The sequence below is a fragment of the Olea europaea genome, chromosome 6, assembly GCF_002742605.1.
Source record: "Olea europaea var. sylvestris chromosome 6, O_europaea_v1, whole genome shotgun sequence".
NCBI classification, from domain to species: domain Eukaryota; kingdom Viridiplantae; phylum Streptophyta; class Magnoliopsida; order Lamiales; family Oleaceae; genus Olea; species Olea europaea.
This window is the reverse complement of record NC_036242.1, coordinates 10,840,682-10,862,232: the sequence shown is the minus strand read 5'-3', so window position 1 is coordinate 10,862,232 and position 21,551 is coordinate 10,840,682. Positions and strand designations below refer to the sequence as shown.

At 33.4% G+C, this 21,551-nt stretch overlaps 2 protein-coding genes across 2 annotated transcripts; both read left to right on the top strand.

Annotated features, from left to right (window-relative positions):
• The first annotated feature begins 1,755 nt into the window (after window positions 1-1,755).
• On the top strand, window positions 1,756-2,634 carry LOC111395148 (zinc finger MYM-type protein 1-like). The gene is made up of 2 exons (XM_023021156.1): window positions 1,756-2,200; window positions 2,303-2,634. The coding sequence occupies exons 1-2, from the start codon at window positions 1,756-1,758 to the stop codon at window positions 2,632-2,634; spliced, it is 777 nt and encodes a 258-aa protein (XP_022876924.1).
• Window positions 2,635-13,129: 10,495 nt separating this feature from the next.
• On the top strand, window positions 13,130-16,433 carry LOC111395832. Its single transcript, XM_023022013.1, has 3 exons — window positions 13,130-13,347; window positions 15,714-15,814; window positions 15,917-16,433. The coding sequence occupies exons 1-3, from the start codon at window positions 13,296-13,298 to the stop codon at window positions 16,214-16,216; spliced, it is 453 nt and encodes a 150-aa protein (XP_022877781.1). The 5' UTR covers window positions 13,130-13,295; the 3' UTR covers window positions 16,217-16,433.
• Window positions 16,434-21,551: the final 5,118 nt, after the last annotated feature.

Sequence of the window (21,551 nt, the reverse complement as noted above, 5' to 3'; positions counted from 1 at the left end):
GAGGAAGTAGATCTTGGTGCAAGAATTCCACTTTTTCTTCTTCATCCTTATTTCAAACTCAGTGTTGTATTCTAAGACAAATTCCTTCTTTTCTTCTTGTATTATGAGTAGCTAAATTTATTGTTAGGGGGAATAATGTAACCAGTTGGGATCTTTTACATTTTCTTATTAAGACTTTCAGTTTTTAATTCTTCCATGTGTTGATTTTGCTATGAGTTGAATGCATTAAATTATCCGATCAATAATTTGATGATTTTTGTGAATTATTTACAAATAGAGATATGAGTTTAGGATTTAGATCATGTAGTAAAATCCAATACATTGGTATCACGAGTAGAGATACATATACCATTTATTGCGGTCATAATTGAATTCCTAAAACATAAAACTCGTTTAACTAAGTTGAATTTGCATAGAGATATGAAATTTAATTAGTTAAATAGGCTCAATGAGAACTCGAAAGGGGTAAATTGAATACAATAGGAGAATTCAACCGAGCGCTACATTAGAATTGAGTTTTAATTTGAGATGTAAAGGTGATCAATTGGTGAAGTTATTATACCCTAAAATCCATTCATTATTTGATTCTCCAACAAATCGTGTGAACATTCATTTATTTTCTAGAATTTAGATTAAAGCCCAGATTTTATAACCTTTGATTTATATTCGTTAAATAGTAGTTAAAGAAAGATTAAATTAAGTGCTAGAAAATAGTCCTTGTGAGATCGATAACCAGACTCTTAGGTCCACTATTACTTGTTACGGGTCGTACACTTGCGAAACAAAATTTTACAACACAATTGTAATTGAAAAATAAATAGGGACATTTTGTAGATTATGGAACGATTTTTTCAACCAAAACGAAAGTCCATACCCAATTCTTCGACTTCTAGTTGTGCATCTAGTCCACCATTGATTCTAATCGAGCACAAGAGTTATGAATAACACAAAGAAGTCCCGGGCTCAATTTAATGTGGATGATCTTGAATTTGATCCAGGGATACGCCCCCTATCGAGTCATATGATCCTAATAGCAGAGATGATGTTAGGATGGTATACTTGGAGAAGGGTCCTTGTCGATCATATGGACATGATTTTCTAAGAAGACAGATGGAGAATGATAATAGATGTTTTTGGAAAGAATGGTTCTCCGAATTTCATTGGTTGGAATACAATATAGAAAAGGATGCGACGTACTGTTTGCATTGCTACTTGTTCAAACCCGATAGAGGAGGTCAAGGGGATGGCCATATATTTACTAAAACCAGCTTCAGGGATTGGAAGCAAAAAAATACATTGAAAGATCATGTCGGTTTCTTTGATAATGCTCATAATCAAGCTTTTACAAAGTGTACCAACTTGATGAATCAAAAACAAAGTATCTCATATGTTATTTCTAGCCAAAGTAGTAGTCAACAACAAAGTTATAGGACCAGGTTGACTGCGGTGCTTGATTGTACTAGACTCCTCTTGATGCAAGGATTTTCATTTCGTGGTCATAATGAATTGAAAGAGTCTCTTAATAGAGAATATCTAATTGAGTTACTGAACTGGTATGCAGCTCGTTGTAAAGAAATTAAAGAAGTATTATTTAGTAATGCTCCTGAAAATGACCAAATGACTTCACCAACCATCTAAAAGGATTTGGTTAATTGTTGTGTCGTAGAGACAACAAGGGCTATTATCAATGAGATAGGTGATTCTTTGTTTTCAATTTTGATTGATGAGGCTCGTGATAATTCTATGAAAGAACAAATGGCAGTTGTTTTGAGGTTTGTTGATAAAAGTAAGCAAGTGATGGAGCATTTTTTGGGCATGTCCCATGTCACTAATACTTGTGCCCAATCACTGAAGGATGTCATTGATGCAATGTCTTCTACACATGGGTTGAGCATATTTACCCTGAGAGGTCAAGGCTATGATGGAGCAAGTAATATGTCAGGTGAGTTCAATGGGTTGAAAGCTTTAATTCTAAGAGAGAACCCACATTCTATATATGTTCATTGCTTTGCTCACCAGCTTCAGTTGGCAATTGTATCTATGGCACGTAGGAATTGTATGCTTGGTGATTTGTTCGACATATTTGCTATTATTGTGAATTTGGTTGGTGCATTATGTAAGCGTGTAGATACTCTTCGAACAAGTTATCAAGCTAGTATTCTAAAGAAGCTAAATATTGGAGAACTTACAGGTGGAAGTGGTCAGTTTCAATAAATGAGTTTGGCACGCCAAGGTGATACTAGGTGGGGCTCACATCTACTGACAATTACTCGTTTTATTAATATGCTTAATGCTATCATAGATGTTCTTGAAAATATGTCAGAAGATGGCGTACATTCAAATAAAAAATCTTCGATCGTAAGACAGATGAACGCTATGCAAGATTTTGAGTTTGTGTTCAGTCTCCACTTTATGTTTGAAATTCTTGCAATTATAGATGACCTTTCACAAGCCTTACAGAAAAAGGATGAGGATATTCAGAATGATATGAGGTTATTGAATTTGTATAAGTGTGTATTGCAAAACCTGAGAGCAAATGGTTGGGATACTTTATTGAGTAGGGTGATTGAGTTTTGTGTTGATAGACATATTTTAGTGCCCAATATGGAGGATATTGTGGTAGTGAAAGGTTGACCTAGGCATGTAGCTCAACAGGTGACTTATTTTCATCGCTTTTATGTTGATTTGTACTGTCATGCAATAGACTAAATCTTGCAAGAGTTGAATGATGATTGTAATGTTTCGACTTGCAAGGACCGGAACGTCACTAGATTAATTGTACTTTTAGTCGTAAATTTAAAAATATAGCTAAACATTTAGAGGAAATTATAAAAATTTAATTTAAGAATATTTTTTTTAAAAGAACAATAAATGACAACATAACTCAATACAAAACAAACTAATTCCTAATGTCTTTAGGTGACATCCATGCATAAATACATTTTTGTTACGTGAAATTCTAGGCAAGAATTTAAAAATAAATGTTGTTGTTTGACTTCCCATTTTTGCACAGTAAGTTTTAAAGTAAACTCGTTTACATAGTAATTTAGGTCGAAATTTCACGAAACTTTAAGAAAAAGTAGGGAACTTCTCATAATATAACATATCCAAAATTCAGCTTTCGTCGACGACATATGAGATGTTAAAATATTTTTCAAAACTTCGCAGTGACTCGATTTGGGAAGTAACCCAGCGCAGCATACTTAAGGTGGCATATAAAATTCCGTAGATATTGGATTGACATGATTTTGAGTTTATTCAGTAGCTAATCCATGAAACTATTAAATCTCACTGGTTTTGTCCAAAAATCCCAAGTAACGATTGACTCACGAATTTTTAAGTTCAATGGCAGAAACTGGAATTTTCAGAAAACATCAACACTATGTTTACTTAAAGTGACATACAAAATTTGACCGACATCGGATTGACATGATTCTAAATTTATTCAGTAGCCAACTTATGAGGCTATCAAACACCATTACCGTTGTTCAAAAATTTGAAGTAACAAATTAGTTATGAATTTTTAAAATCTGAGCAGAAACTGAGATTTCTAAGAAAACAGTAACATTAACTAGTTAACATTTTTTTGTAGACGGTGTTTCGTAAGTAAATTCTAGATCACATATATATATTTTTAAACATAACATAATCATAAAAAAAATGTTCATAGAAATAGTTTCATAGAAGATGTCCATAGAAAAGTAATTAATAGGAAACACAAATATTTCATAATCAATTTAAAGTTGTTAATTCACTGGCTTTTCCATGTCAAATTGCATCTTCAACCACCATCATCCGAGCCCCCAACAAAAGAACAAAATCAACCTATAAGAAGGGATATAACCCATAAGTTTGCAACTCAATAGATATCATCGGTACATTTCGTAATCAAATTAGAAAATTCGAATCATAGATTCATACTGTCGCACGTAGATGGATTTTCGGCAAAATTCGATATCTATAGCATTATCATAACACGTAGAGCTGAAAAATGATCATTCAAACTCTAATAGTGCCGAAACACCATACCCGGAGGTACCATTTCATTCAACTTTTAACAAAAAATCAAATTTGAAAATGAAATAACACTTGCACCTCTACCTACCTTAAATTTTCTTGGATATCAAAGAACAAATGTTTAGAAAGCCCTTCTTCTTCTCACCCTTGTTATTTTATTAGCTTAAATTGACATAAAATATATTTTTTTGAGAGAAAATAAGATGAAATTCGGATTTAAGGAAGGATGTAGTGAAAAAGTGACATTCCACTTCTTGTAACCTTTCTTTTTAATGAAAAACTAAATGGGGAGATTTGTATTATCATAAAGTTTGTGAAATTGGATCTTTAACTAAGAATTTGAAGAGTTTTTAAGCCTAAACAAATTCATAAAAAAGTTTTATAAAAACATCTACATGATAATTCGAACCTGGATTGCCTATATGAAATACCATGTAGATGACCATTGTGACAACCAAGTTATTCATTAAATCTTTGCAATCAAATTTACTTAAACTTAATCTCTTAAATTGTTGGACTTTTAATTAATTTACGGCTTGGGCTTTCAAAATCTTAAATGGTTTGAGCTTCCACAACTCGTTTCTTGAATGAGATAGGCTCGTGGTGCTAGGTCATCACAACATAATAGCCTAATTACATTTTATTTCTGGGGCTTCTACATCCCTTACACCTTAAACAAAATTTCGTCCTCGAATTTACCTTATGGATTGGCAAAGAGTGTCGGATATTTGTCTTTAACTTCTTCTTTCTCTTCCCAAGTAGCTTCTTCAACTCCATGATTATTTCATTGCACCTTGACCAGTTGAATCTCCTTATTCCGTAATTTATGTACCCTTCGATCCAGTATTCTAATCGGTAATTCCTCATAAGATAAATCTTTACGTACATCTAGGGATTGATAATTGACCACGTGATCAGGATCATGCATATACTTCTTGATCATCGATATGTGAAATACGTTGTGAACTGCTGATAGTTCAGACGGCAAAGCTAATCGATAAGCTACATTTTCGACCCTATCAAGTATTTTAAAAGGTCCGATATAACGATGTCATAGCTTGCCTTTCTTGCCGAACCTAAGTACACCCTTTATTGGTGCCACTTTTAAAATGACTTTATCTCCAACTTGAAACTCCTAGTCTTTTCATCTGATATCTGCATAGCTCTTTTGTCTGTCTTGCGCTACCTTTATCCTAGTGCGGATCTTATCAATAGCTTCGACTGTCCTTTCAATGATCTTTGGTCCCAAAACTCTCTTTTCTCCGACTTCATCACAATGAAAAGGTGATCTACATCTTCTACCATAGAGAGCTTCATACGGTGCCATTTCAATAGTTGGTTGGAAATTGTTATTATATGCAAATTCTACCAAAGGTAAATACGATTCCCAATTGCCTCCTAGATCCAAAACACAGGCTCTTAACATATCTTCCAAAGTCTGAATGGTTCTTTCAAATTGACCATCGGATTGAGGGTGATATGTTGTACTAAAATTCAATTTTGTTCCCATAGCCACTTGCAAGCTCTTCCAAAACTTAGATGTAAATCTCGGATCTCTGTCAGACACAATGGATACGGGGGTACCATGCAATCTTACGACCTCTTTAATGTACAACCGTGCCAACTGATCTAGACTGAATGTCATTTTCACCGAAAGAAAATGAGCGAACTTCGTTAGACGGCCCACTATTACCCATATAGCATTGTGCCCTCCTGCTGATCTCGGAAATCCTACCACAAAGTCCATTGCATATTCTCCCACTTCCATTTTGGTATGTCCAATAGATTTAACAACCCTGCCGGTCTTTAATGTTCTACTTTAACTTGTTGACACACAATGCATTTTGCCACAAATAGACCTATACTTCTTTTCATATTCCTCCACCAAAATGTATCTCGAAGGTACCGATACATTTTCGTACCACCAGGATGTGCAGTATATGGAGTAATATGAGCCTCCTCCAATATCTCCTTCCTTAAAACTTCATCCTTAGGTACACAAATCCTTCTTTTAAACATCATAACCCTATCTGAAGCTATTCTAAAGTCCTTTCTCTTATTAGTACCAATCTCGTTCTTGATCTTTTGCAAGAATGGGTCCTTACCTTTTGCCTCAATGATCCGATCTCTAAGAGTAGGTCAAACCACAAAGTTGCTAAACGGGTGGTGACTTGCTCTGGTGTGGCAACCATTTCGATTTGTAAATTCACCAAGTCCTTGATCAACTCCAACTGAGTAGTAGGTAATGAAGCCAATCGTCCCACTGACTTTCTATTTAGCGCATCGGCAACAACATTAGCCTTACCAGGATATTAATAGATAGTACAATCATAATCATTTACAAGTTCCAACCATCGTCTCTGTCTTAAATTGAATTTCTTCTCTGTGAAGAAATATTTGAGACTTTTATGATCCGTGTAAATGTCGCACTTCCCTCCAAATAAGTAATGGCACCATATCTTTAAAGCATGCACTACTGCAGCAAGTTCTAGATCATGCGTCAGGTAGTTCAGTTCATGTTGCTTCAATTGCCTTGATGCATAGGCAATCACTTTTCCTTGCTGCATCAGTACACATCCTAAACCTTGTTTGGATGCATCACTATATATAACAAATCCTTCCGAACTTTCGGGTATAGCTAACACGGGTGCTGAAATCAATCGTCGTTTTAGCTCCTGAAAGCTCTGCGCACACTTATCTGTCCATTGAAACTTTACTCCTTTCCATGTCAATTGTGTCAATAGTCCAACTATTTTGGAGAATCCTTCTATAAATCTTCGAAAGTACCCCAGCCAATCCCAGAAAACTTCGAACTTTACCCACGTTAGTTGGTGTATTCCAATTGGTTACTGCTTCCACTTTTACTGAATCCACCTCAATTCCTTGGGCAGTAACTACGTGACCGAGGAATCCAACTTGTTCAAGCTAAAATTCACACTTTTTAAATTTGGCATATAACCTTTCCTTACGCAGTGTTTTTAACGTCATTCTAAGATACTCTTCATGTTGATCTTTATTCTTGGAGTATATTAAGATGTCATCAATGAAGACTATGATAAATTGATCCAAATACTGATGAAATACACAATTCATTAAATCCATGAACACTGCCGGAGCATTTGTCAACTCAAACGGCATAACTATGAACTCGTAATGTCCTTAAGGAGTTCGAAAAGTTGTCGTGGGTATATCACTTACCTTAACCTTCAACTGGTGGTATCCAGATCATAAGTCAATCTTGGAAAATACCTTAGCCCCTTCAATTGGTCAAATAAATCCTCGTTTCTCAGGAGAGGATATTTATTCTTGATGGTCAAACGGTTCAACTCCCGATAGTCAATACACATCCTCATACTTCCATCTTTCTTCTTTACGAACAATACTGGTGCGCCCTAAGGAGACACACTTGGTCGAATAAAGCCACAATCCAATAATTCTTGTAATTGAAATTGTAACTCCGGAAGCTCCTTTGGAGCCATTCTGTATGGAGTTTTAGATATTGGTGTCGCTTCGGGAAATAGATCTATTGTGAACTCCACCTGTCTATCTGGTAGAGTACCAGGTAGTTCTTTTGGAAACACGGTTAAACTCTCGTACCATTGGTACATCCTCAATTTTTATTCTCGTTTGTTTTTCTACTGAGATGTTAACTAGAAATCCTTGGTACGTTTCTTTTCTCATCATTTTCTCAGCTTGCAAGGCCAATACTAGTTGGAGATGGGGTTTGGTATTTATTCCGAGGAAAGAGAATTGCTCTTCTCCTGATTTCTGAAAAGACACTTCACTCTCTCTACAACGAATGGTTGCATAATTACATCTCAACCAATCCATACCTAAAATCACATTGAAGTCTTTCATCTCTATCAGATACAAATTAGCGTCTAATATTTTTCCTTCGATTTCAAAATTTATCGACCTAGCTAACTAATCTGTATTTAATGTTCTACCTAAGGGGACGCTAACTTTTAGTGTACTTCCTAACTTCTCACAAATAATACTAGATTTAGCAATGAAAGATGTTGATACAAAAGAGTGAGTAGCTTCCAAATCAAACAGTACATAAGCATGTGTATTGAATATCAGTAAAATACCTGTTATTAAGTTTTAGTTTTCCTCTGCATCCTTTTGAGTCAGTGTAAAAACTTGTGATTTTCCCTTTTTGTTCTGATCATTGTTATCATCCTTCTTTTAAGTGAACATAGGACAATCCTTAGAAATATGTCCTAACTTACAGCACCGAAATAGGCATTCTTTCCATACAAGCATTCACCACAATGAGGTTTACCACACTTCAGGCAAGGCACAACTGTAGCTACTATGGCCTTGCTGGCACTAGATCCGTTGTTAGCCTTCTTATTTTGCCATTTACCCTTTCCTTTGTCTTGACCATTCCACTTCCTCTTTCCAATATGCCCTCTATCTTGCTGGTTGTACAATTGACGGTGTTGCTCTATATTAGCCTTCTGATACCAAATAGCGTGAGCTTGTTCCAACATCTCACGATATGATGTGAAACGATGTGACATAAGGATCATGCTTAGGTCTGGGTTTAACCCTTGCTCGAACCTTGTAGTCTTCTTAATTTCTATGTCAACCAGGTGTGGAGCATATGTTGAGAGTTGATCGAACTTTCGTTCGTAATCAGTCAAGGACATATTGCTATATTACCCTGTTTGAGCTGAAGGAATTCGCTTTCCTTGAAATCTCTTAGAGACTGAGGAAAATACTTGTCCATTACTTCCTCTTTAAATTGTTCCCATGTTAACGCCAATTGCTGCTCTGGGGTTCTAGTCCGAGACATTGAATCCCACCAGTAACTTGCATCACCAATAAACATAAACTCCGCACACTGAACCTTTTGGGCGTCGGTGCAATCTATGAGTCGAAAAATTTATTCTAGCTTGCGAAGTCATTCCTCAACTACTAGTAGACCAGATCCTCCATCGAAGGTAGGGGGCTTATGTCTTCGAAATAACTCAACCACCGAAGCATAAGTCGGGAGAGTAATAGGAGCTGGCGGTGTAGGTGGAGCTGGGTTCTGATTCAGCCTGCCAAGATCTCGAACAAGAATTGATTTTTTTCTTTTTGTATTATTAAAAGTACTCCTTGAAATCAGGATATACAATAGTTCGACGACCTTTACTTCCATAACATTAAGGAAAAGATAACACAAGGAAAATGAATCTAATTTCTAATCCCTATGAATCTTACGAATCTTCTTTGGTGGAGCTTCATCTTCGGAGGAGTTTTCTACCTCAGGCCCCGACTCTAGGTCCATCTCAACATGTGGCTCATGCTCATGTTCATTCTCTAATTCCAACCCAAAGTCATTATCATACTCCCATTCGGGATTTTCCTCTGGGTCCAATTCAAACTGAGGTTTTAGCTCGGGCTCGTGCTCAGGCTTAGGCTCAATTACTATCTCCAATTGAAGTTCTAAGCTCTCACTCCACCTGTCTAGAAGTATTTGACAATAGATATCGAATTCAATTGCATTTGGGTGCTCTGGAGGGTTACTTTCTAGCATCTCATCCCTAACCATGACTCCCATATTTTCCCATTGAGGTAGAAGTGAGTGTATGAGTTTATTTACAGTCCCGATATGCGTGATCTCCAATCCTGCATCTACCGTCGCCATACATCTCTCGTAAATGTCATGTATGTGTTCAACAAGCGGACGAGATGGGTTAGTCACGTAGTTCTCATAGGATTGAATGATAGACCTACGGTTTAACGCTGCTCTACATGCCGTGGCCTTTCTATCGGTCTGATAAATTCTAACCATGCCTATCACATAAGTGTCCAATTATGTATTATCTCTGTTAGTGATATCAACTTATACATTATGCTTTTGGGGTTTCAATAAAATAGCTAATCATCATTTCTTCATGTATATATAAACAAAATACAATTTACATAACATATTTTATCCTAAATATCATTAGCATTTTCATAGATTCAAACTTAAATGATTTATAAATCATGCTCGAAAAATAAAGTGGAACATAATATTTTATTCCATACCTTGGGTTTGTCGGATGAGGTCAATTGATGGATGCAAGATACCATGGAATGCCTTAAATGTTTCACTTTCTCATCTTTTAATTATTATTTTTTTTATAAAAAAATACGTAAGTCTAAAGAATCGACTAAGCTCATGCTTTGATACCACGCTGTAACGCCCCAACCCGCAAGGACCCGAACGTCGCTAGATTAATTGTACTTTTAGCCGTAAACTTAAAAAAAATAGCTAAACTTTTAGATAAAATTATAAAAATTTAATTTAAGAATTTTTTTTAAAAGAACAATAAATGACAACATAACTCAATACAAAAGAAACTAGTTTCTAATGTCTTTAGGTGACATCCTTGCATAAATACATTTTTGTTACGTGAAATTCTAGGCAAGAATTTAAAAATAAATGTTGTTGTTTGACTTCCCATTTTTGCGCAGTAAGTTTTAAAGTAAACTCGTTTACATAGTAATCTAGGTCGAAATTTCACGAAACTTTAAGAGAAATTAGGGAACTTCTCATAATATAACATATCCAAAATTCAGCTTTCGTCGACGACATATGAGATGTTAAAATATTTTTCAAAATCTCGCAGTGACTCGATTTGGGAAGTAACCCAGCGCAGTATACTTAAGGTGGCATATAAAATTCCATAGATATTGGATTGACATTATTTTAAGTTTATTCAGTAGCTAATCCATGAGGCTATTAAATCCCACTGGTTTTGTCCAAAAATCTCAAATAACAATTGAGTTACAAAATTTTAAGTTCAATGGCAGAAACTATAATTTTCAGAAAACAGCAACACTATGTTTACTTAAAGTGACATACAAAATTTTACCGACATCGAATTGACATGATTCTAAGTTTATTCAGTAACTAACTTATAAGGCTATCAAACACCATTACCTTTCAAAAATTTGAAGTAACAAATTAGTTATGAATTTTTAAAATCTGAGCAGAAACTTAAATTTCTAAGAAAACAGTAACATTAACTAGTTGACATTTTTTTTGTAGACGGTGTTTTGTAAGTAAATTCTAGATCACATATATATATTTTTAAACATAATATATTCTTAACAAAATGTTCGTAGAAATAGTTTCATATACGACGTCCATAGAAAAATAATTAATAAGAAACGCAAATATTTCATAATCAATTTAAAGTTGTTAATTCGCCAACTTTTCCATGTGAAATTGTATCTTCAACCACCATCATCCGCCCCCTCAACAAAAGAACAAAATCAACTGTAAGAAGGGATTTAACCCATGAGTTTGCAATTCAATAGATATCATTTGTGCATTTCGTAATTAAATTAGAAAATTCGAACCATGGATTCATACTATGGCACGTAGATGGATTTCTGGCAAAATTCGATATCTATAGCATTATCATAACACGTAGAGCCGGAGAATGATCATTCAAACTATAGTAGTGCCGAAGCACCGTACCCGAAGGTACCATTTCATTCAACTTTTAACGAAAAATCAAATTTGAAAACGACATAATACTTGCACCTCTACCTCCCTTGAATTTTCTTAGATATCAAAGAACAAATGTGTAGAAAGCCTTTTTTCTTCTCACCCTTATTATTCCCTTAGCTTAAATTGACGTAAAATATATTTTTTTGAGAGAAAATAAGATGAAATTCGAATTTAAGAAAGGATGTAGTGAAAAAGTGACATTCCACTTCTTGTAACCTTTATTTTTAATGAAAAACTAAATGAGGGGAGTTGTATTATCACAAAGTTTGTTAAATTGGATCTTTAACTAAGAATTTAAAGAGTTTTTAAGCCTAAAAAAATTCATAAAATTTTTTTATAAAAACATTTACATGGTAATTCAAACCTGGATTGCCTATATGAAATACCATGTAGATGACCATCGTGGCAACCCAGTTATTCATTAAATCTTTGTAATCAAATTTACTTAAACTTAATCTCTTAAATTGTTGGGCTTTTAATTAATTTATGGCTTGGGCTTTCAAAATCTTAAATGGTTTGAGCTTCCACAACTCGTTTCTTGAATGAGATAGGCTCGTGGTGCTAAATCATCACAACATAATTGCCTAATTTTATTTTATTTCTCGGGCTTTCCAGAAACAACTACTGAAGTCTTTAATTGCATTTCATTTTTAAGTCCAAGAAATTCATTTGCAACTTTTGTTAAGGATAAATTGCTACGTCTTGCTCAGTTCTATCCTTTAGACTTCAATAGTGAAGAGATTTTTATTACTTAGACCTCAGCTTGATAAGTTTCCTTTGTTTGTGAGAATGGACGAAGATTTCTTTAATCTCAATAGCATATCTTGTATAGTTTAGAAGTTGGTTGAAACTAGAAGTTCCTGTTATTTTCCATTGGTTTATAGGTTGCTTATCGTGGCATTAATATTACCTGTGGCAACTGCAAGTGTTAAAAGGGTAATTTCTGCTATGAATATAATCAAGAGTGATTTGCGCAACAAAATGGAAAATGACTGGTTGAATAATAATTTGGTGGTTTACGTGGAGAAAGCAATTTTTTAAAAACTTGAGAATGAGGCAATATTGCAACGTTTTCAAATCATGAGACTCCGTAGAATGTTGTTGTCTAAGTTTACAATTACAGAGTAACTGAGTAAGGTTGTATCGTATTTTTTTTTTTACTATTTTAGGTTGTATTGAAATATATTTTCATATATATACGATTTTGACGTTTTAGTTCATTTACATATATATTGAATAACTTTTAATATTATATAACCAAAATTTATTAAATGATCGGACTATTATGATCGTTGACGGTCAATCCTCCCTAGTTCGATCATCGATGATCAATAGTCAACAGTCAACCTGCCCTAGCTGGACTTCGATCCTGGATTCGTCGCTGCTGATATACATGTGTGTGTGTGTGTGTGTGTGTGTGTCGAAATTCAAGTATGGACCTAGAAAATTGAAAGTTTAGGCTCTTAAGAAATGTCTGGTTAAATTATGTGTTGATAAGATCATATTTAGACTTTCGGGCATGGATGAGGGAAAATTAAATGTTTGAGTACCTATAAGAAATGCAGTTAAAAGTTCAGGCGCCATTTGAGAATGTAGAAGGAATAGATCTTTCTAGGGCTTTCTTTTTAATCGGTAGCTTTATTCGTACCGCTCAAATCCCAGATTCGGTTCCAATTTATTGATTTTCTCGTTGAAGCCTAGAATTCTCATAGTTGTGCCGGTGGTGGAGACTCGGTCGAATTATCAACCGCACACTCAAATCCATGATCATCAGCATCACATGGACTCCTCTCCAGTGCATTCCACTCCTTCAATTGACGAAGACGAGTGGGGTATTTTTTTTCTTTTCAGTCTTTTGCATTTGAGTGTCATCTGATATTAGATTTTTTTTATTTTTTAATTTCAATTCAAAATTGATTAACGCTGTTTCAATTTGGGATTGATTCAGTTACTCTTTCTGATTTTTGGTCAGATTGTTTTTGTTCACTACGATTAAATTAGTAACATGTTCATTTTAGGTTTACCAGCATGGATTTGAGGTCTAATTATGATTCACATTTGATGAATTATTTACAAATTATATCTAATATATGATGTTTTATACTTGCAATTAATGTTGAGCGTTTTTTATCTAATAAAAAAATAAGAACTTCAGGCATTTTGAGCCTTTTTTATTGTAATTATATGATATTTTTCTACTTGCAATTTGGGACGGGAAGATATGATTGAAGCAAACCAATCGTAGTCCAAACACGATGAGTTTCAAATGTTACTCATGGTTAGTTGAATACTTTAAGTTACTTTAAAGTTCATTCAGTTTCAGCTTTGTTCTTATTTCATTCATTGGGTCTAAAAGTGTGTGATTTTAGGGATCAAGCGTTGGTAGGGACTTGAATCATATCACAGGTTTTATCTGAAGCTTGCATTTAATTAGGTAAATGATAAAGGAACGAGCTTGAAATAACCGATGTTTAGACTCAACTGATGCCTAGAGCAGTAATATGTGTATAATAGAGAATTAAAAATAACAAAACAATAATAAGCAACCTGTCATAGATTATTGTCTCTATATAATTAAGTTTAATTCAATTAAATCCTAATTTTCAATCAAGCGACATATATCAAAGCATAAAAGTAAAATCAACATCAAAACAGTAACGAAAATAACACCTTAAAGAACTCTTCACAAATATAAAAACCTTTGGGCAAACCTTGCCAAAACGATTCACTAGAAAAAATAATTTACATTTGGTCCAAACACAACTAAATTATAATAGACTCTAACCACTCAACCGTTAAATCCGTGTGATCACCAAGAACAAATCTCATTCTTCTCCAACTTTAACTCTATCAGCATCTCCCCAACTTCAGAACTCTGAAGGATTATTGATAAAGAATTTGGTGTTTGGTGTTTGATCTTTTGATCTTTTGCGTTTTGATCTTGTGGTTAAGTCAAGAGATTTATGGAATATGTATTTGATCTCTGTAGGATTTTTTTTTATCGAAATAAGGGTTCAACCAATTTCTGGAGATGTTTGGGACAAACTATGGCTTGGGCATATATAATATGGAGTGTTTAAGGTTGTATAGAAGTGTAAAATTGTAGAAATCCCAATCTAGGGGTTTGGCTAAGTAACTTTACCTCTCAAACGCTGGTGGAGCGAACAGCGAGCGGTTGCTCGACGGCTCGAGTGCTCTATGTGTCAACGAGCGTTTTTCGAGCGTCTTGGTCATCTTGTTTCATCTTTGACTCCTTCAAAACATACTCTCAACCCCCGACTCTTTGACCCGAATTACAAATCAATAAACTATGATTTTGAACACAAAAATAGCCAATACAACTTGGACCTAACAGAGCTAAAGTAGCATGTGTTAATACTTCCTAAATTTCAGGAGCAGACCAATATGGTTGATTAGATATTTGCATAGCTGTGCATTATAGTCTTTGTTTTTTATATTAAATAAAATTTTTGTTTGCTTTTACATTTATATGTACTAGAAAGGTGGCTGGTGCGTTTATGGATGACGCTAATCATTAAAACCTTCTGGTATGATATGATAAATAAATTCACATAGTTTTGTAATCAGGTATTGTCAAAAATATTAAATCAGTAAATTGTTCCTTGTTTCTCCCACATGGAAGGGGTAGGGATTAAAATCTATTTATGCAAATGATAAACCTTATTTAGTTACTAATTCAGTCCTATTGTGCTGGATATAAATTCATGAAGAAATGTCAAATATTACATCAGTGGAAGGAATTAGCAATTAATATTTTCAATTTAACCATATGCTCTATTTAAAATTTGTTTAACTGTTTTTGAAAATCTCTAAAGTTCTGAGTCGGGTCTGCCTGTGTGCCACGTTGTTCCACTGCTGGGTAATGTACATGGAGTTTTGTTGCTCATTTGTCATTTTAGTCAGTTCTGAAGTAATCGTGTGTAGTTTGATTTAGTGCAAATTGATCGGCCTTTCAAAGTAATTACACATCCAACACAGGTGTACCAATTCTTCCTTTTATTTAGTTGAAATGAAAACTATTCTTGTTTATGATGCTGATGTTTATCTAGGTTAAGATCTTGTCTTTTGTTCAGAGGTTGTGGTGCATGCTGTTTATGCAGTTGATTTATATCTCCAGGCAATTGCATAAATTGGAGTTCGTTGTGTTGACCTGATTTTCTCTACCGTATTTTGCTAGACACTGATGGATTTGTGATTCCGAGCCTGGGCATTGGAGATCAAGACCTCAATCAAACTGATTCTCCAAAAGTAGAAGATTCTAAACTGTCAACAGTTCAGGTAAGGCCTAAGTTTTTTATTTAACAGCATCAGAAACAAAAATGTGGGTTTTGAATGGACTAGTGAAGTATATTGACCTGTTTACGTATCACCATTTGGCAGGCTAGTAAAGAAGAAAAGATATATCTCGGACCACACGGAGCCCCGCCATCACAATCGAAGCTGCAAGAGCTGAATTCTTCTAGCCGCAAGCAGAGATTTAAACAGAAACTTAAGGAAGCTGATAGGCAATACTGTGGAACTGTGCGGGAGAATAAGGTTGATAACTTGAGAGAGCTTGTGGGTGGTGAAAAAATGTCCTTCAACGGTTCAAATAGCTTTCCTAGGGAATGGCTTGATCCACATTGTCACGAGTCTCAGTTTGAGAAGAGTCGCCTTCAGTCGAATTTTTCCAATAATTAGCAACACAAGTTTTGGAAGTCCTTTCCCTGCATTTTCTTTTCCGTTTCTCCTTTCAACATTAGGGTATTATTTGTTGCTACAATAAGTGAATTAAGATCCTCTCTCTGACATTGAAGAATCTGAGAATTATCAAAGGTTTTATGTACTTTAATCGCTCGAAACTACTTGGAGGTCAGAGCAATTACAAGCCGCATTTAGTTTGCTATTTTTGCTTCAATTGGTGTTTTACTTGATATATGACCATGCTATGATAGAATATGGTTGTGTGAAATTGTATCACCACGCTCAGGGCCGGACCCAGGGTGTCCCCTAGGGTCGCTTGACCCTTACAACCTAGTATTTTCACGTCGTGAATGTTGTGCAAAATGGTTAATTATAGCAAGTATTAGGACGCATCAAAATAGGTAGTTTCAAATTAATATTTCGAAAATTTTGATAGCAAGCTAATTTTAAAAAATTTTCGACAATTATACGGTAGTCATACCCATAAATTTTCTATATCCTTTGGAAATTCATTTCGAGAACTATATCATAAACATATCGAATGATGTTAATGAATATCGAAAATGGTTAACCGCACGTCAAACGTGTATGTTAAAAAGAGTCGTATAACTCGTCTTAAAAAAAAAAACAATTATTTTATTAATAGGCATTATTTTTGCACGAAAAATTTCTCAATATAATTTACATCATTTTATTATGAAATTTTATATGTGGTATGACGTTAAATTTTATTTTTTTGGACGTAAAAATTCATAATAAGATTTGTATTATTTCATAGGGGTTATAAATTATTATATTATTTTTTCATCTTGATTATTTTTATATCTAAAAAAAATTTATATATAAAAAAAATTCAATCACTTTTAGTATTTTTTTTTTTTTTATTATTATTATTCTTACATATTCCTCTCGATCAATTAATTTTTTTTCAAATGACGTCAGAAATTTTATTAGGAAATTTATTAGAATATATATTTTTTTTAAAAATTAATTGATTGAGAGGAAAAAGTAACAATAATAAAAAAATCCTAAAAATGATCAAAATTTTTTTATATACATAAATAAATTTTAGACATAAAAATAATCAAAATGAAAAATTAGTATAACAGTTTATAACCCATATAAAGTAATAAAAAAAAATTTCGTCCTTTTTTTTTATAAATTTGATTGTGACCTCCTAATGTAAATTGTTTGCGTCCGTCCCTGACCACACTATTCTTATAAAAAATGATGTTGGCATCTTTGTCCCATATTGGAGTCACTTGGCCCTGTTTGGTTTAGATTAAAAAAAAATTGATTTTTAATAGATTTTGATAAAAGTTGATAGAGTTTATAGTTAAAAAGTTGTAGATACGGAGAAATGTGTGATTAAAATTTATTGTTGATTTTGCTTCAATTTTGATTTAAAATTTTAGTTGAACCAAACAGGGGCTTAGTGGACGTAGTACTTATAGATGGACGCTAACTGTGCCTATTGACCATTATTTGGTCGAGAGAATGCATGATAGTCTAGCCATCGATGTTTTGCATGACTTGGAGAATAGAACACTGATTCAGTGTCTCCTGCTTCTGATGAAACTTGTTCATTATTATTGCAATACATCTAAATCAATAATTGTGACAATAATGCATTGTTTGAACTTTTTGTAACTGAATTTAGTAAAAAGGGTAATTAACATATAATGTCTTTATCTTTAACTATTATTGTGAGAAATCTCTCACTTTTCATTTTTGACATTTTTATCCTTCTTCCACCTTTCATTGCGTAAAAGTTCTATTTCATCCATTTTTTCAATTAAAAGTTGTTAAATGACGGATATACCCTTCGATTTAAATAAAACAAAAAAGAAAAAGAAAAGTTAATTGTAACCATAGATCCAATTTTTTTTTTAGAAAAAAGGCAAATGAGTCCCAAATAAATTAATAAAAGCATAATTAGCGCATAATATCCCTACCTCTACTATTATTGTGAAAAATGTTCATACCTTTCATTTTTTGACATTTTTACAATTGATTACACATTTGGTTGTGCAAACTATATTTGATTGTGCAAACTATCATTTCTATCTATTTTCATCAATTTCTCAATAAAAGTAGTAAAATGATGAATGTACACTTCTATTTAAATTTTAAAAAATTAATTTCTAATTTTTTAATAATTTATTTGGACTTGTTTACACTTTTTCTTAAAAAAATTTATTTTTAATTTTTTAATAATTTATTTGGGACGCGTTTGCACTTTTTCAAAAAAATAAATAAATAAATTGGGACAATGGTTTGATTCTTAATTCTAGACCAAAAATTAAAAAAATCGAATAAGAATCAAATCTCCCTAATTTTTCAATTCATTTATCTTAAATAAGTTAAATTATTTAATTTTTTTTAAATATATTTGTTGACTAATTAATTTAGCACAAAATCAAAATATGATTTTCATTGGGTTAATTAGGCCTAATAGGCCAATACCCTCCCAAACTAAGAAACTAGAATAAGAGGAAATTAAACTAGAGCGGGTATTTAAAAATCACACTTCAAAAATTAGGTATGAAGTATATTAAGACCATGTTTGATAGGTCATAATTTTCATGGAAAATGGAAAATGAATTCCAGTTTGCACCAAAAATGCATGTTTGATAGGTATAAATTTTCTAAACAATTCATTTTCCTACTTTCATGCTACATCGGTCATTTACCACCAAATTGATGAAAATGGTGAGAATTCATTTTCTAGGATGGTGGCCATTTTTTTATTTTTTGGCACTAAAAACAATTTTTATCCCTAGCTGTAAAAAATATTTTTCTTTAATTGACAATTTTCATGTAAAACAAAGTCAAACGAATATCAAAAGATAGATGATTTTTTTGATTTTTTTTACAATGAAAATAAATTTTATCCTCAATACCAGTAAATTTTATTTCTTTAACTGATAATTTTCATGTAAAATAAAGTCAAATGAATACCAAAACACTTTTATTTCAATATTTTTCATATGAAAAATTTTACCAATCAAACGGATCCTTAATAAAAAAATGGGGTAACAATTTAATATTTTAATATTAATAATTATATTACAAATTCAACACCAATCAAAACAATCACGAATCACCCCATCCAATTTCAAACCTTAATCATTATATCTCTCTCTCTCTCTCTCTCTCTCACACACACACACAATGAAGCAAGAATGAATCTCCTCGAGTCGAAATGAATCTACTCTCTCACTCTTCCTCTCCTCAATGAAATTCGTGAGTGGCGAAAACTTCAACAATTGACAGAAGCCATAGCAGGAAGCCGTCGTCGAAGAGCACCGTCAACAATGCCGCTACAATCTACTGCTATGCAATGTGGAGATGGTGCCGTCTTTTTCTATCGTACTGCGTACGAAAAGTCACCTCTATCACTTTTTTCCATTTCACGGTGCTACTGATGGCATTAGTGGTTCGCAGCAAGGCTGGTGAGTTGGTAGTTCACAGCAAGTGCAATGATGTCGCTGCTACTACAGTTGATGGGATCCGATATTTTATAGTGCCGCAATGCTCTCAGACAATTGGATCTGTTGAGGTGTTGCTGGGGGTGGTTGTGGTGGTTGGGATGAAGAATATTTGCGTCCAACTATTTACATGTTTGTGACCAACTACATGATTAATCTGTAACGAGTATTGGTAGTGGATTGAGATTGAGGGTAGGGGTGAAGTGTTTGATGTACATGACAAATTATTTGGTTATTTGTGATCAACTATTTAATTGTGACTTTAAAAATTTGATAATTCGTGACTAAAAAATAATTGTGACCAACTAATTTGAAAATCTGTAACCGCTAAGTTGTGACCTCTAAAAATTGTGATTTGTGACCTATAATATTTTTAATATGTACGGAAGAATAATTTGTGATCAATTAATTTGATAGTCAGTGACTAATAAATAAGTTGTGACCTATAATTATGTAACTGTGACCATTATTTATATAACTGTGATATTAATATATTTAATTAATAAAATATTTTTAATTATTTATGTATCACTTGAGATTAGAAAATTTAAACTAATTATCTGAGTTTTGAATTGACCTATATTTTAAACCTGACTTATGAATTTTTTCCTTAAAATACCCTTCAAACTAATTAAAATCTTAAATCCCGTAATTAACACGCTCAACCCACTCCCCAACCAAAACCTTTGGAAACCCCAAATCATCAGCCCCAAGATCGGCACCAAAATCCTTCGCCCCAAAATCCTCGAGCTCCGTTGCCTTTCCTGCTATCAACTCATCCACTCCAACAGAGTCGCCAGCCTTATGTTCTCATTTTCCAGTTTAAGCGTGAGAAATTTGATATATTTAAACTGGGGTGATAAGGGAGTAATCACTTTGTTTTGGAAACTCTTAAAGCTTCTTCAACTGGTAGAGTTTATAGATTTCTTATTCATTTGCCATGCATACTATGGGCAGGGTGGTGTTATCGTTTTGGAACGCCAACCATGGAGCTCATATCAGATTAATAGGCTTGTGTCCGAGGTATTGCTTTGTTATGTACATGTCTTAAATCACACAAAAATGATCATTAGAAAGTTTATATGGTGAATGTGTACTAATGACAATTTATTAATCAGTGTGTTATTTATTGAACTATTTTAGAAATAGTTTGAGCTAACAATAGTTTGTTGGTTAAAGCTTTATTGTTTTAAGACAATTGGTTTTTTCATATTATGCAGACAACAGCAGCTAATTTTAAAATTATTCTGATACCTCTCAACAATTTCAAGATCTTCTAGACAAGGTTAATCTTGCTTCAAAGTACATAAGTTACAACTCTTTGAAGTTCAAAATCAGGTAATGGAGCTTTGAAAAATCTCACAAGTGCTATCTACTCGAGAAAACTATTGATGTTTCAACTTAAATGTCATTGCAGATTGAATCCAGATTATCTAGTCGCAAATTTGGTTTCAACAGACCAATATTTGGCTTTTCTGCATGAACAGTTTCAGCANCTACACCTTGAAATCTGAAATTCGTGAAATATCTACATCATTCTGTGCGTGTGAAGTTATGTATACTATTCCTACTACCCATTGTGATGGATATATTTCTAGCTGTCCTGGGTGCTGGGCTATTTTTCTAGAGCAAATAGTAGAAAGATATAGGTTTAATGCTAGAATTTCTTTTATGTACTCTAAAACTTGGTAAATATAGAACCCCAAGCAATTTGACTAATTTGTTAGTATTTACCTGTGTTAAGATTTTGACTAATTTGTCCATGATTTGAGTATATATACGTTGATTATGTGGTTATTTATTTATGAGGTCGGTCATTACTATATTGAATATATGAATGC